The 13,045-nt window shown below is 38.0% G+C and overlaps 2 protein-coding genes across 2 annotated transcripts; both read left to right on the top strand.

Moving 5' to 3' along the window:
- Nucleotides 1–194: 194 nt before the first annotated feature.
- On the top strand, nt 195–2,867 carry si:ch211-170d8.2 (uncharacterized protein LOC571755 homolog). The gene is made up of 3 exons (XM_059502753.1): nt 195–1,118; nt 1,820–1,964; nt 2,076–2,867. The coding sequence occupies exons 1-3, from the start codon at nt 695–697 to the stop codon at nt 2,440–2,442; spliced, it is 936 nt and encodes a 311-aa protein (XP_059358736.1). The 5' UTR covers nt 195–694; the 3' UTR covers nt 2,443–2,867.
- A 3,323-nt stretch (nt 2,868–6,190) lies between these two features.
- hnf1a (HNF1 homeobox a) lies at nt 6,191–12,630 on the top strand. The gene is made up of 10 exons (XM_059503328.1): nt 6,191–6,864; nt 8,324–8,523; nt 8,607–8,787; nt 8,867–9,069; nt 9,232–9,401; nt 10,969–11,110; nt 11,192–11,380; nt 12,093–12,205; nt 12,324–12,408; nt 12,493–12,630. The coding sequence occupies exons 1-10, from the start codon at nt 6,566–6,568 to the stop codon at nt 12,621–12,623; spliced, it is 1,713 nt and encodes a 570-aa protein (XP_059359311.1). The 5' UTR covers nt 6,191–6,565; the 3' UTR covers nt 12,624–12,630.
- The last annotated feature ends 415 nt before the right edge of the window (nt 12,631–13,045 follow it).

The raw sequence follows: 13,045 nt of genomic DNA, 5'->3' as shown, positions 1-13,045 counted from the left end.
GACACTTAAGCCAAAAAACAATATTCTGCATCCATTTACTCACCTCATGCAGGTCATTTTAACACCCCCCCCCCCCCCAGACTTTCTTTTATCGTGGGAACACAAATTAAGATTTTTTTTTAATATTCGACTTTTTCTACTTACATCTTAATATAAGCTACTTGGTTGTTATAGTCTTGCTTGTTAACTATGTAATTAAATTCATACATTTGTATAAGTATGAATTGCAAAGTGTAGCTTAAGTGTCCAAATACTACTTAGGGCCAGTATGTGCACCCAGATGAATGGTTTCTATATCCCAGATTACCTCTCGGTTAGTTGTGGAGCTATTGTCAGGATAGGGCAGTTTGGGAAAGTTTTATGCTTCTCTTGGTCCAAGCCGTTTCTCTTGCAAATGAGCAGCTCATTGGTGCCTGTGCAGATGTTCTGTAATGAGGGTCATTAGGAGTGAGAATAAGAATGGCCTGGACTGGCAGGGCTCTGGGCGCCTCATTATGCAGACACATTTAAAAGGTCGACGGGGGTGCGAATGGCTGCTTAAGGGTCCCAAACAAAACCAGGGGGAGGAGAGTCCAAAAGAAGCCAGAATTCAAATTCCACAGAAGAAACTCCGCTTATTGTCAGAGCAGGATTTAGCATCTCATCTCATTCGCATTGTGGAGATCCCGGGACAAGCATCTCCGGAGCGCAATATATGTGGATATTTGAAATGGCCACGGTTACGCGCGCACGAGTTCAACTGCTGGTCCTCGCTTTCATGACCATTGCTATAGGAGTACAGTGCCGATCGCTTCGTACACAGCTTCGCAAGGTCACATCGTTTCAAGGAGAGCGTAAAATCCGAATCGGACACGTCCAGAGACGGAGCCGTCGCGAACCGGGATCCGAGCACGACCAGTGCGCCCTCCTGAACTCCCCGTGGACGGAGAGCGCCACTCCGCTTGGCGACTGGGGCCAGATGTACCGTCTGAGGATACTATCGACGATGAGTACTGGTCCTCGTCGAGCTGTTTTCCCAGAACCACCCCTCTTCAGGTTCGTCAGACGGGTTTATCGCTGTTGTCAAGTGGGCTACCACTGTGGAAGTGTCAAGGGAATACAAGGCGGAAAAGTTGGGGGTAAGTAGCTCTCTGTTCAAACACCTTGATGAAAAAGTAATCTGCAAGACTGGCGGTCAACCAGCTTCACCAGCCGTTTTGCTAATAAAACGTACATTTAATTAAGGCAATTAAGTCTTAAAGCATCCAAGAGAACTGAGATTCTAAATTAAATCGGCGTTATTCAAATTTAAGTAATCTAAGCTTTCGAAGTTCGAACAGAAGTAGTGTTGAGGTAACCATAGCAGCACCCGAATTTATTTTGTGGGGAAAAAGATACTGTTAAAACCAAACTATAGTGGTTTCCCAGTCTGGTCGAGCTACTATGAGTGCCTTCAAACCAGCTACGACCAGTTTGGTAGACCAGTTAAAACAAGACAACCAGCTTTTTTTTCTTCTTCTAACATGGAGATAGATTTTGACAAAAAAGTACTGAAATTAAAACGTAGAATACAACATCAGAAGTATACCAAATAATTATGAATGATGTTTTGTTCAAAATACATTTATTGGCAGGGACAATAAAAGGCAATTTTGCTTTGCTAAGAGGAACCTCAACAAACTGCAACTTGAACATTTTTGTCAAAAATTTACTTGCAAAGCTAGACCAGCACCAAACCAGCGAAACCTAAATCAGTAATCTGGTAATTCCCGATTTTACAGCAGGTATATTTATGTGACAACAGTATCCCTAATTGTGTTTCGTTTTCTTACTTGTCAAGACTACAACATTGAGTTTCTGCTTGGAGAGGATGTGCTGTCAGCACCGTTGGAGAAAGCAGAAGTTCATTTTCACTTTTCAAACCCCCAACACCTCAACATCCAACCAGTGCTGCCCTCGCTGGAGAAACGAGGGTTCCCTACTAGGTGAGACAGAGGAACTTGATAGATGACGTGAGAATGTTGTTAGCACAGTTCTCCAAGAAGTTACTGAGCTCCGGAAAAACAGTCCTCAATAGTTTCTTCTTCTCTCTGCAGGTACAGAGTCTGGTTGAGAGATGGTGTCGTAGAGCTGAGGGTGGATCTGCTTGCCCTCATCCAGGCCCTGCAGCTGGTAATTGGAGGAGCCAGCAGAGGTCCAAGTGTGATGGAAATGCATCGGGTGAGGGACATGACCAGACCAGGGGTCGTTGTCCAAAAGCAAAGGCCCCCATCCCTTCAAGACACAGTGCCTGTAGTGTTGGGGGAGGTGAATGAAGCCAGGGATGGTGAGACCCCCCTGCAGCCCACTTTAGAGCTGGGACTGGCATTACACTGCAGCTTACTGACTAATATCGCACAGCCCTGTCAAGAATATGGTGTACATCTAGAACATGCACCCTTTATCGCTCTGACTTACAGATAGCAAGACTTATTCAGCCATACTAAACAGTGTTTTAGCAAATAGATTTGGAAACTGCTTCTGTGTCCAGCTAAACACTGTCAATCCCTAGCGCTCCCCCTTCACAAGTTCTTTGTGGCCATAAAATCTCTGTCTATTCAGTCCACTAACACCTGGTGTGAATATTCCCTGGATGGCTCGCTGTTTTTTAAGAATTGCTAATGATTCCCATTGTTCTGTGACAATGGTGCTTCAGCCGAAGCTCACTGTAATTCAGAGTGGCTGATGTTATGTGGAACACTATGCACTTCAGCGTGTAAATTGAATTTATTAACTTATGGGTGTTATTTGTGAGAAAAAGGTATGAATGTAAAAATGTAAATAGTGTAAAATTTCAGTTCTATATATTAAATTTGCATTGTATATACATTGTATATACATGTCCAATAGTTTGTTTCTCTCTGTTCGCGTGGCCATGTATTTTCTTCTCAATTATTTGAGACATGTTGTTTCAATAAGGTGTTTTAAATCAATTTAAATATAAATGGGCTCACTACTTAACATGAAGCATTTTCAGTGTTGATTATAATCCAAGACAACAACGGCAAAAAAAAGTTTCAGATTGTATGCTGAGCATCCAACACTGCTCAAGTCAAGTACTCAAACATTAACATTAGGCCATGCAATGCACATAAATGACCAAATCCTGGTTGGGCATGTTAGGTACTTAAGTACAATTCAGAAATTTTATAGCCAGTCATGGCCGTAGCCAGCTATGAGGTCACCGAGGTCTGGACATCAGTAAATTTTTCATGTTCAAAAGTAACATTTGTTCTCTGATTGACTAATTTGCTGCTAAACTCCTCATATGAATGTCTGCATGTATAATTCAGAATGTTTAGCGTCCGTGTTATGAAAATGATCGATGCGAGACGCTTCCGAAGTGAGCGAGTCTTCAGAGTGTTGAGAGCGAAAGCACGAGAGGCAGCCTCCTTGTTGCATGATCAGCTATTATAAGCATTTTTTGACTCGTTTTTCCACTTAATTTGACACTTTAGAAAGTTAATAAAGTAGGAAGTTGCGGTTTAGGGTCAGCGATAACTTTATCTTATCTAATTTCCAAAATAAATCAAATAATTTCGGTTTATTTTATTTATTAATAGGTTTTTGTTTATTTTAATAGCAATATCTGGCAACATTGCATCGCCGGCATTATTCTGGCAGTAATACAAAAGGCAGTGGCTATTTACACTAAGTGCAAATAGCTATAGATGTTAAAATAGCAGGATTTTCTGCTATTTATAATATCTATTGCAAATAGTGGCTATTATCTGCACCTCAGTATTAGTGTGCAATAATTAATGAGAGTAAATTTACATTTTAAGTCAAATTATTAAATGGATGCCACCTTATTGGGACAATAAAGCCCTCCCTACACCTTACCCTACCCAATACTTTTATTTTCAACTTTTGATTATTTACTTCATTTTCATTGAAAATAAATTATTTTCTGATGTGATTTGAAAAGGGAGAAAAAGTTGGCAAAAAAGGGGGATTCGAACCCAGGTTGATCACGTCAAAATGTTTATTATACACGGTTTATCTTCTGCACCACTAGAGGTGACGATCAGTGATGGTCTAAAAAAAAGTCCAGGGACAGGGTATTGCTGTCTAGCAATGACATTCGGCAAGGGGGGAAAAAATGATATTACTTGTCACAAACGTTATCAATGTTGTCAAAACACTGTCTAACACTAGTGCAGAGATCTGTAGAACAAGTAACTTAGGGTACAGAATGATATGAAATATGCAAACACTGGTCATTAAGAAGTCTATATGCTACATCATTCAGTATAGTATGAACTTTCACAAATCATGCTATAAACATTCACAAGACCACTAGACAAAGTTATATAATGGTTATAAATAAAAACTATAACAGCAATATGTATGGTTGCATGAATAATAAACAACTGATATAATTTTTCACCCCATAATTATAGTAAAGTATTAGCAAACTTTGATGCAATAAATAGAGTATGATTTAAAAATGAGCATCCCTCCAAAAACATCTGCATTTCTGTCTCTTTTCAAGTGTTAGAGTATATAATTAGTTGTATTTATAGGGGTTAATATAGCACAATTCTATAATAACGGGGTTATTTTAGAAACCCCCTGGAACTCACTAATTTTCAAAGCATGGCTACGGTCATGTAGCCAGTAAGATTTTGCTAGTTTTATTCAGAAACATGCATTAATTGATCGAATTAACAGTAAATACATTTATAAATGTTACTAAAGATTTCTATTTAAAATAAATGTTGTTCTTTTGAACTTTCTGTTCCTCAAATAAAAAATAAATATCAGGGTTTCTACAAAAATATTTAGCAGCACAGCTGTTTTTAACATTAATAACAATAGGAAATGTTTCTTGAGCTCCAAATCAGCATATTGTAATGGTTTCTGAATGTTCACATGACACTGAAGACTGGAGTAATGATGCTGAAAATTCAGCTTTGCATAACAGGAGTAAATTACATTTTCAAATAGAAAAATATTTTCTTTTTTTAGATATATATTTCCAGTTTTACAGTGTAGGTTTACTGCACTTTTACAGACAATTCTGAAGGACCTTTATCTGGAGTCTGTCATAGTCATATTTTCACTGGCATAGACTCAGTTACAAAACTTAGAACTTAGAAACAGTTACAATAACAGCAGTTGTAAAGGGATCATATGATAATATTTTATGGAACACTCCAGTTAAAAAAAAAAAAAAAACGACACAGTACAGAGTTTAATGAATAGTCTTGTCTCATTTCAGATTGCTTTTGTATTTGAAACTTTAATTTCGAGATATGCATGATAGCAGTTTCATATGAATACAATTATTTGCAAATGGAGTGAAAAACAGGGACACAGTCCAGTAGGTTCCACTTTATTTTACAGTAAGTGTACTTACATGTACTTATAGTGTACTTACAGTGTATTTATCTAAGAATGTTCTGGTAATACATGGGGTTAGGTAGGGTTAGGTTTAGGGGTAGGTTCAGGGTTAGTACCTAGTTATTACGTAGTTGTTGTAATTACTATAATAAGTACATAGTATGTACATGAGGAACAGGACTGTAAATAGATGTGCATACATGTGTGGGTTAGGTTGAGATATTCAGAGAGGCAGGAAGTAGGAGGTGTTTATTAACACCTTAGCCTCTGATGTCACATGAACAGAAACAGATGTAAAATATCATTGAATAGAAAATGAAAGAAAACTACTCAAACATTAAAAAAAAATGCCTTGGCTTGGGATATCTAATACACCATACACAATTATATGTGTGCTCTACAGGATCAGATACACTGCATTTTGTTTATTTTATTAATTTAATTTAATTTACATGACATTTGCAGCTCTAGCAATCTTTAAAATCACTTTACAAAATGTGATTTTCACAAATTAATAATAATAATAAAAAAAAATTACATTTAAATTGAAGTAATTTCAAGTCACATTTAGTCCCCCTAAAGGGCCCTGGCCCCCTGGTTGAGATCCACTGGCATATATTTTATTTACAATAAATACTGAAATGGTAGTTCAGAATTATATGTGTGAGTCTGACTCTGGAACACAACAAACGTTTTCTAAAAAAGTCAAACAAGATGATATTGTTAGTGGTGAATGTGTTTGTGGTTTCCATTTTCACTGAATAGTTAAACTCTACACTTTGCCCTCAACACAGGCCGAGGCTAAAGTTCACCAAGAGAGGGAGAGAAAGAGAGAGAGAGCAACAGATTAAGGGAGGAGGGAATGAAGGGAAAAGCAAGTAGCAAAAAAATCACATTTCAAAGCAAAAGGACAACAGGTGTCTAGACTTAATACAGGAGCAGAAACAGAGGAACGCTGGAAAACAAAGAGAAGAAAACAATAAAGAAAATGAAAACAAGCTGTTCATGTCAAAGACAGACTACTGAACTCGAAGCCTGAAACAGAGGTGAATATTGAACGTGTGCGATATTGTTTTGCTGTGTGTCTACATCTGTTTGCACACAAAGAGTGGGTTTGTAATTGCTTTAGTGACACGGACATAGCTTCTGTGAGCAACTTATATACAAACCACGGCTGCTTAAACACCTCCGAACGCAAGAGATGGAGGGAGGAGAGGGGAGAAGAGCAGGAGGAGAACGAAGCGGCCGGCTGTCGGCCCTACAGGAGCAGCTGGTGTGGTCTCTCCTGGGATCAGGGCTGTCAAAAGAGCTGCTGATCCAGGCCATGGGAGATCTGGAGCGAGAACGGGCCTCGGCCGGCGCAGAGAGGATGGATCGGGCTGATGGCGAGAGCTCGGAGGAGGGAGACATGGACAATCCACCTCCTATCTTCCATGAGCTGGAGAGGCTACCACCAGAGGAGGCCGCGAGGCAGAGAGCTGAAGTGGACCAGCTGTTGCAGTAAGTACGGTGTCTTTTGTTCAATCAGTCCAAGCTTAATCCATAACATGAAATCAGAAATGTCTAATATGACTTTAGTTCCTTGAATGTTGTTCTTCTAAAGAAACATCATCTAAAATCCACAACTGGCATCTTCTCAACTTCCTACTTTACTCCACAAATTCTTGATTAAAGCTTATTTTTGTTCTGGCTCATGTCAGGTCTTCTTTCTTCTATTCCTTTTCTTTGGCTTCCTTTCTCCTCTAATGCTCTGCTTCTCAACTGATGGGGTGAATATAAAGGAGGTTCCACCTTTTTTAGTTACTAATTACCCACCCTATTCATTATTCTCTGGCCATTTCAAACTTTTTAATAAATGAGCTACATCGACTGGTTAAAATTAACAGAGTGACACAGTGTCCATCGCTCTGTGTGTGTGTGTACACATGACTGTGGTGATATTGTAAAGATAGTGCTGTTGTGAGGGGCGTTTTGTTTTGTTTTCTAAATGTGTAGCTCTTTGAATAGAGATAAAAATGGAATTGTAATGCACTTTATTTAAATCTCAAAAGGAATTAGTGAGTGATTTGTATAGGTGAAATGCATCACTGTTAGATATGTTTGTGTGTTAGTAAGTCTTGTGTTGAATTCAAGAGGGTTATTTGCAATCTCTTTTACTGGACTTTGGCCCCTTGTCTCTTGCCTTATCTTACAGTGTAAACATTGCACCCTCTCTACCTCTGTATTATCTATCTTTTCTCTTCCCCCTCACCCTTCTCACAAAACATTTTTTTTTTAAATAGGCTTATATTTAAATAGCCTTAAAAATAATTTTAATTAGGAAAAATGAGGTATTTTCAGGAAACAGTGCCATTATGTGTTTGTCTACTGATATAATTAAAAGGATAGTGTACTTTCACCTGGCACTTTTATTTAAAGCATAAAATGTTTTATCTCTTACTTAGAATATATATTTTTAAACGAGCCATAATAATGTATTTATATATATATATATATATATATATATATATATATATATATATATATATATATATATATATATATATATATATATATATATATATATATATAAAATTCCAATATCAGTCACTTTGCAGCCTAACCATCACAATTACATTATAAAGGATTGATTCATTTAACAAGGGCTCAAAATTTGATAATTTTCTTAATTTGTCTTAATTCTTTATTGAGCATTTATTAATTACTATTTAAAATTACTGTTTTCTATCTCAATGTACGTACATATTTGGGGCTTGAAATCACCTGGAGAATTGTGATAAAGTATGACTCTTGAAATTTAATACATTTTAATAAACTCTGAATTTCTTAAACACAAATGGCACCCTTTTCTGATAATTATTCAGTAGTAAGTATCATGTTCTTTGTGTGATTTCATAAGAACTTGTTTAGAAATATTCAGAAATGCCTATTATAATGTATTCATGTATTGGTCTGTTAGAGAGGATCCTTGGCACATGGCTAAAATGATAAAAAGCTATATGCAGCAGCACAACCTACCACAGAGAGAGGTGGTGGAGTCCACATGCCTCAACCAATCCCATCTCTCCCAGCACCTCAACAAGGGCACACCCATGAAGAATCAAAAGAGGGCTGCTCTGTACAGCTGGTACGTCAAGAAAAAAGCAGAGATTAACCAGCGTGAGTACGACCATTTCGTATTTCTCTACTTTAATTCGTCTTTAAGAATTACACTACTGATTCTCTCACCCTGATCAATGCAGAATTCACCAATGCAAGTCGAGGTGTTATGTCAGGAGAGGAATCTGGGGATGATGTAAGAAAGGGACGGAGGAATCGATTCAAATGGGGCCCAGCATCCCAACAAATCCTGTTCCAGGCCTATGAACGACAGAAAAACCCAAGTAAGGAGGAGAGGGAGGGACTGGTGGAGGAGTGCAACAGGTAAAGAGTGAACTGGGAACCAACTCAAAATGTTTTTAAAGGTATGACATAATACCTGTTGAATCTATATGTGTTTTAGAGCAGAGTGTCTTCAGAGGGGAGTTTCTCCATCTCAGCTGGCTGGTCTAGGCTCTAATTTGGTCACAGAGGTTCGTGTTTATAATTGGTTTGCAAATCGGCGTAAAGAGGAGGCATTTCGCAACAAACTGGCACTGGACGTGCCCTATAGCAGCCAATCAGCTCCCTCAACAGGCCAAACGCTACCATCGAGTCCTTCACCAGGTACAACATCAATCGGGCTCATATCTATCCCATTTGTTGACATTTTGTCAATTGCATATAAAATAACTTTTTTTTATTGACAATAGGTGGGTTCTTCTTCCTAGATTTCTCTCTCAATCTGACCTGTTTTACCCACCTTTCTCTTTTGTTGATATCCTGAAGTTCTGAAGTACAGCCAGCCTGTTCTGAAGTACAACCATTCAGTGGTTTGTGAGGGTCTGGGCACAGTGAGAAGCTCCAGTGGTGAAGACCGAGGTGGGGGCGGTCGTCTAGCTAGTCCTGTCCAACTAGAGCCCAGTCATACACTGCTGGATACACACCATCACAAACCAGTGAGATTACACTACTTTACACATATCACCATAGAACTCTGAGATTGTAAGTGATCACTGACTGTTTGCTTTTACAGTATCTCACAAGAATGGTAAGTGGCTATGGTTATTAATTTAAACTTATATTAGTGATAGATTCTATTTACAATATGTAAAAATTTTAGTATTTTCTGCTATTAATACTACTTATTGCAAAACGTGGCAAATATCTGCAACTCAGTATTGTAGTACATTATTATTAGTACATTTTAATTAGAATTATTAAATGGATTCTGCCTTATTGGCACAATAAAGCCCTCCCTACACCTATCTTAACTCTACCTGGCTATTTATTTTCAACTTTTCGATTATTTTCTTTCTTCTCATTGACAATAAATGCCTTTCCGATGAAGTAAGAAATGTTAAAAGGGGGAAGAATGAGTTCGGCAGAAGACGGGCTCGAGTTATAAATAATTATCATCTAGTTAGCACAAATAGCCTCTTCCAACAAGGTGGTATATTTGCACTCAGTATAAATAGACACTTTGGTTGACTAATTATGAACGTTAACATTAAACTGATACTCCACCCCAAAATGCTAATTTTGCCATTAATCACTCACCCCCATGTTGTTCCAAACCCAAACCATGTTTGTTCGTCTTTGTAACACAAGATATTTTGGATGAAAACTGGAAGGCTTGTGAATGTCCCATAGACTGTAAAGGTCAAGAAAAGTAAGAATGACATCATCAGAATAGTCTATCTGCCATCAGTGGTTCAACCGTAACTTAATGAAGCGATGAGAATACTTTTTGTATGCGAAGAAAACAAAAATAATGACTTTATTCTGTTTATAGCCGTGCTGCATGGATGCACTGTTTTCATTCAAATCAAAGCATAAATGCAAGTAAAAAACGTATCCTTGTGTTGCGGCTGACACAGAAAAGCATACGCTGCTTGCATTCAGCGAATGTTCTCCAAAATGGCACTATAGTGATGCGGAGAGTCAAAGAGGAGATGAATTATTGAATAAAGTCGTTATTTTTGTATTCTCCGTGTACAAAAAGTATTCTCGTTGCTTCATAACGTTACGGTTGAACCACTGATGGCAGATATCTATGACTGCAGATGGCTATTGAAATCAATACATTCAATTCTTAGATTTTAAATCGATTACTGGCCAAAATCAATGATTCACGATTCAAAAATCCATGTTTCAAGATCGAAGCACAGGCCAATGCATTGCCAGGTTTTGTAATTGATGCATTGAGAAAACGAGTGAATCGTTACACCCCTACTTATTAATAAACCTGCATGACTTCTTCTTCTTGTTTCATTTATTGGCGGATCACACTCATTCTCGTGCATTTACCTGTATGACTCTCTCAAAAAAGATATTTCACAGACCTGTTTTTGTCCATACAGTGAAAGTAAGAGGGGGACGTAAGTTTAATTTTAATGGACAAAAACACTGAGACTTTTAAATCTTCCTTAACTGATGACAGATTTAAATTTACATTTAATACATTTAAGGCAAATGTAACTGGTTTTAAAACCTGAAAGGCAAAGTTTCCATTTTCTTTCTTAGGCATCTTGTGGTGGCTCCTTACCTCCAGTCAGTACTCTCACTTCCCTGCATGGAGTGTCAGGACCCTCTGCTGCTCCTTCAGGACTGATCATGGCCTCCCTACCAAGTGTAATGAGTCTAGGGGACTCCTCACTTTTCATAGGTACAATTCATACAGTGATCTGCATTAAGAGTTAACACCCACACACTGCTTATTAATACTAACACATGTCTTTTACTGTAGGCTTGACGTCCTCTCAACCACAGACTGTACCTGTCATCAATAACGTAGGGGGAGGCTTCACTACCCTTCAGCCAATCTCGTTTCAGCAGCAGTTTCATGCATCACCTCAGCAGCCAATAACGCAGCAGCTTCAGAGCCACATTTGCCCAAGCTCCTTCATGGCAACAATGGCACAGTTACCATGCCACAGTATGTTCTTAATTAGAGCTCTGAGTAATTAATTAGTGGTGCATCAAGACAAGCATCGCTATAAGTCAGACAAATGTCTAACTAAAATTAGAAAAAAAAACATTCTATGAAACAATGTGTAAGTAGTGTTTTTGTCCTAAGGATTTGAGAACATTTTAAAGACCAGGGGCAGTATGTGTAAAGCCACTAAGAGTAAAATTTTAGTCTTGAGTGTGTCAGAATTCTAAGAATGACACAAATTTACTCTTTTTCCTAGACTTATGAATAAGAGTGATTCATAAATGAATGGCATTAAGTCAATCACAACGCACTGGATAGCTGGCCGATCAGAGCACACCTTGCTTTTCATTCCAATGAGATTTGTAAAAATCTAAGTGTTTCAGAAACAATAATGTAAAGAATGTAGAAAGTAATGTTTTTTTTTACCCTTAAACCGCATAAACACATTTCATTACACCAAATGTTACACCAAATGTAAACCGCCTGGACCAAAAAATGCCAGGGCCAATTTTTTGTCACAGCCCTGCTCATAACTTTGAAAGAACATTTAGTCAAAGTTTAGAAAACGCTACCAGTTAGCTGGCTAGACAGAACACTTTACACTAGCATGGTGGCGGTGAGTTTTAAATGGACAAGCACCATATAAAGACCTAGTTTGTCTCATTTCAGAGATGTAGTGTGGACTTTTATTTTAAAACTGCATGTGTTTCAGTGTACAGCAAGGCAGATCTGAGCTCTTACTCCTCCAGTTTCCTGTCCCAGGCTATGGTCATCGCAGACAGCAACAGCATTGGGACACTGACTAACCTCACAGCTGTTCGACAGGCATGAACCAAACACAAACTTATCAGACTGACATGATTACATGAACATCATTTTCGGATTAAGGTATATATGATTAATCGGCTTGTGAATCTACAGCAATTCTTTTCCTCTCCATCAGATTCTCACCTCAGATCCTGAGGGTCACTCAGACACTCCCATTGAAGAGGAGTCTTTACATCTGCAGTCCACTTCACCTGAGCCAGGTACCGACCCTTGCAGACCTTGTGCTTAATCTAGGCATATTCAGATGTTTCTGTTATAAAACATCTGTTTAATTACATTTCCAGTGTCTTCTGGCAGTTTGGAGCTCTATCCTCAGACACACACAAGTGAAACCCATCCTTCTCACCTGCTCTCCTCTCCATCCGGAGATTTAGACCCTTACATGCCTACACAGATGGTCTCTACTGCACAATAGTAATACTACTGAGAGCTGGTGTAACTCTTTAAAATACATCAGAGAGCAAAATTAAAGTAAATAAAAATACGCCGTCATTCAAAAAAAACAAAAAACAAAACTGCCACATTGCTACCTGCTGCCTACCCACGGTGACTAGGGAGAGCAATTTTAAACTCTTTAAAATTATTAAAACCTTTCCATAAAAGATCCGAGTTCAATTAAAACTGGAATCTTATGTGAACAATGTTATAATTAAAGTTTTAATTTTCAAATTGTGTGACTTCAGTAAATTACTGTAAAAATATAAATGTCATCGTTCTACATTTCTGTGTCTAGTCAGGTTGTAAGACTGATTAAAATGAATAAAATTTTTAGAAAAATACTTGTTTTAGAGAGGATTTATAGCATGAAAACCTATTTGTTGCAAATTTAAAATATTT

Source organism: Carassius carassius, chromosome 21 (genome assembly GCF_963082965.1).
Source record: "Carassius carassius chromosome 21, fCarCar2.1, whole genome shotgun sequence".
In the NCBI taxonomy this organism is placed as follows: domain Eukaryota; kingdom Metazoa; phylum Chordata; class Actinopteri; order Cypriniformes; family Cyprinidae; genus Carassius; species Carassius carassius.
This window is presented reverse-complemented; position numbering and strand designations above follow the sequence as displayed.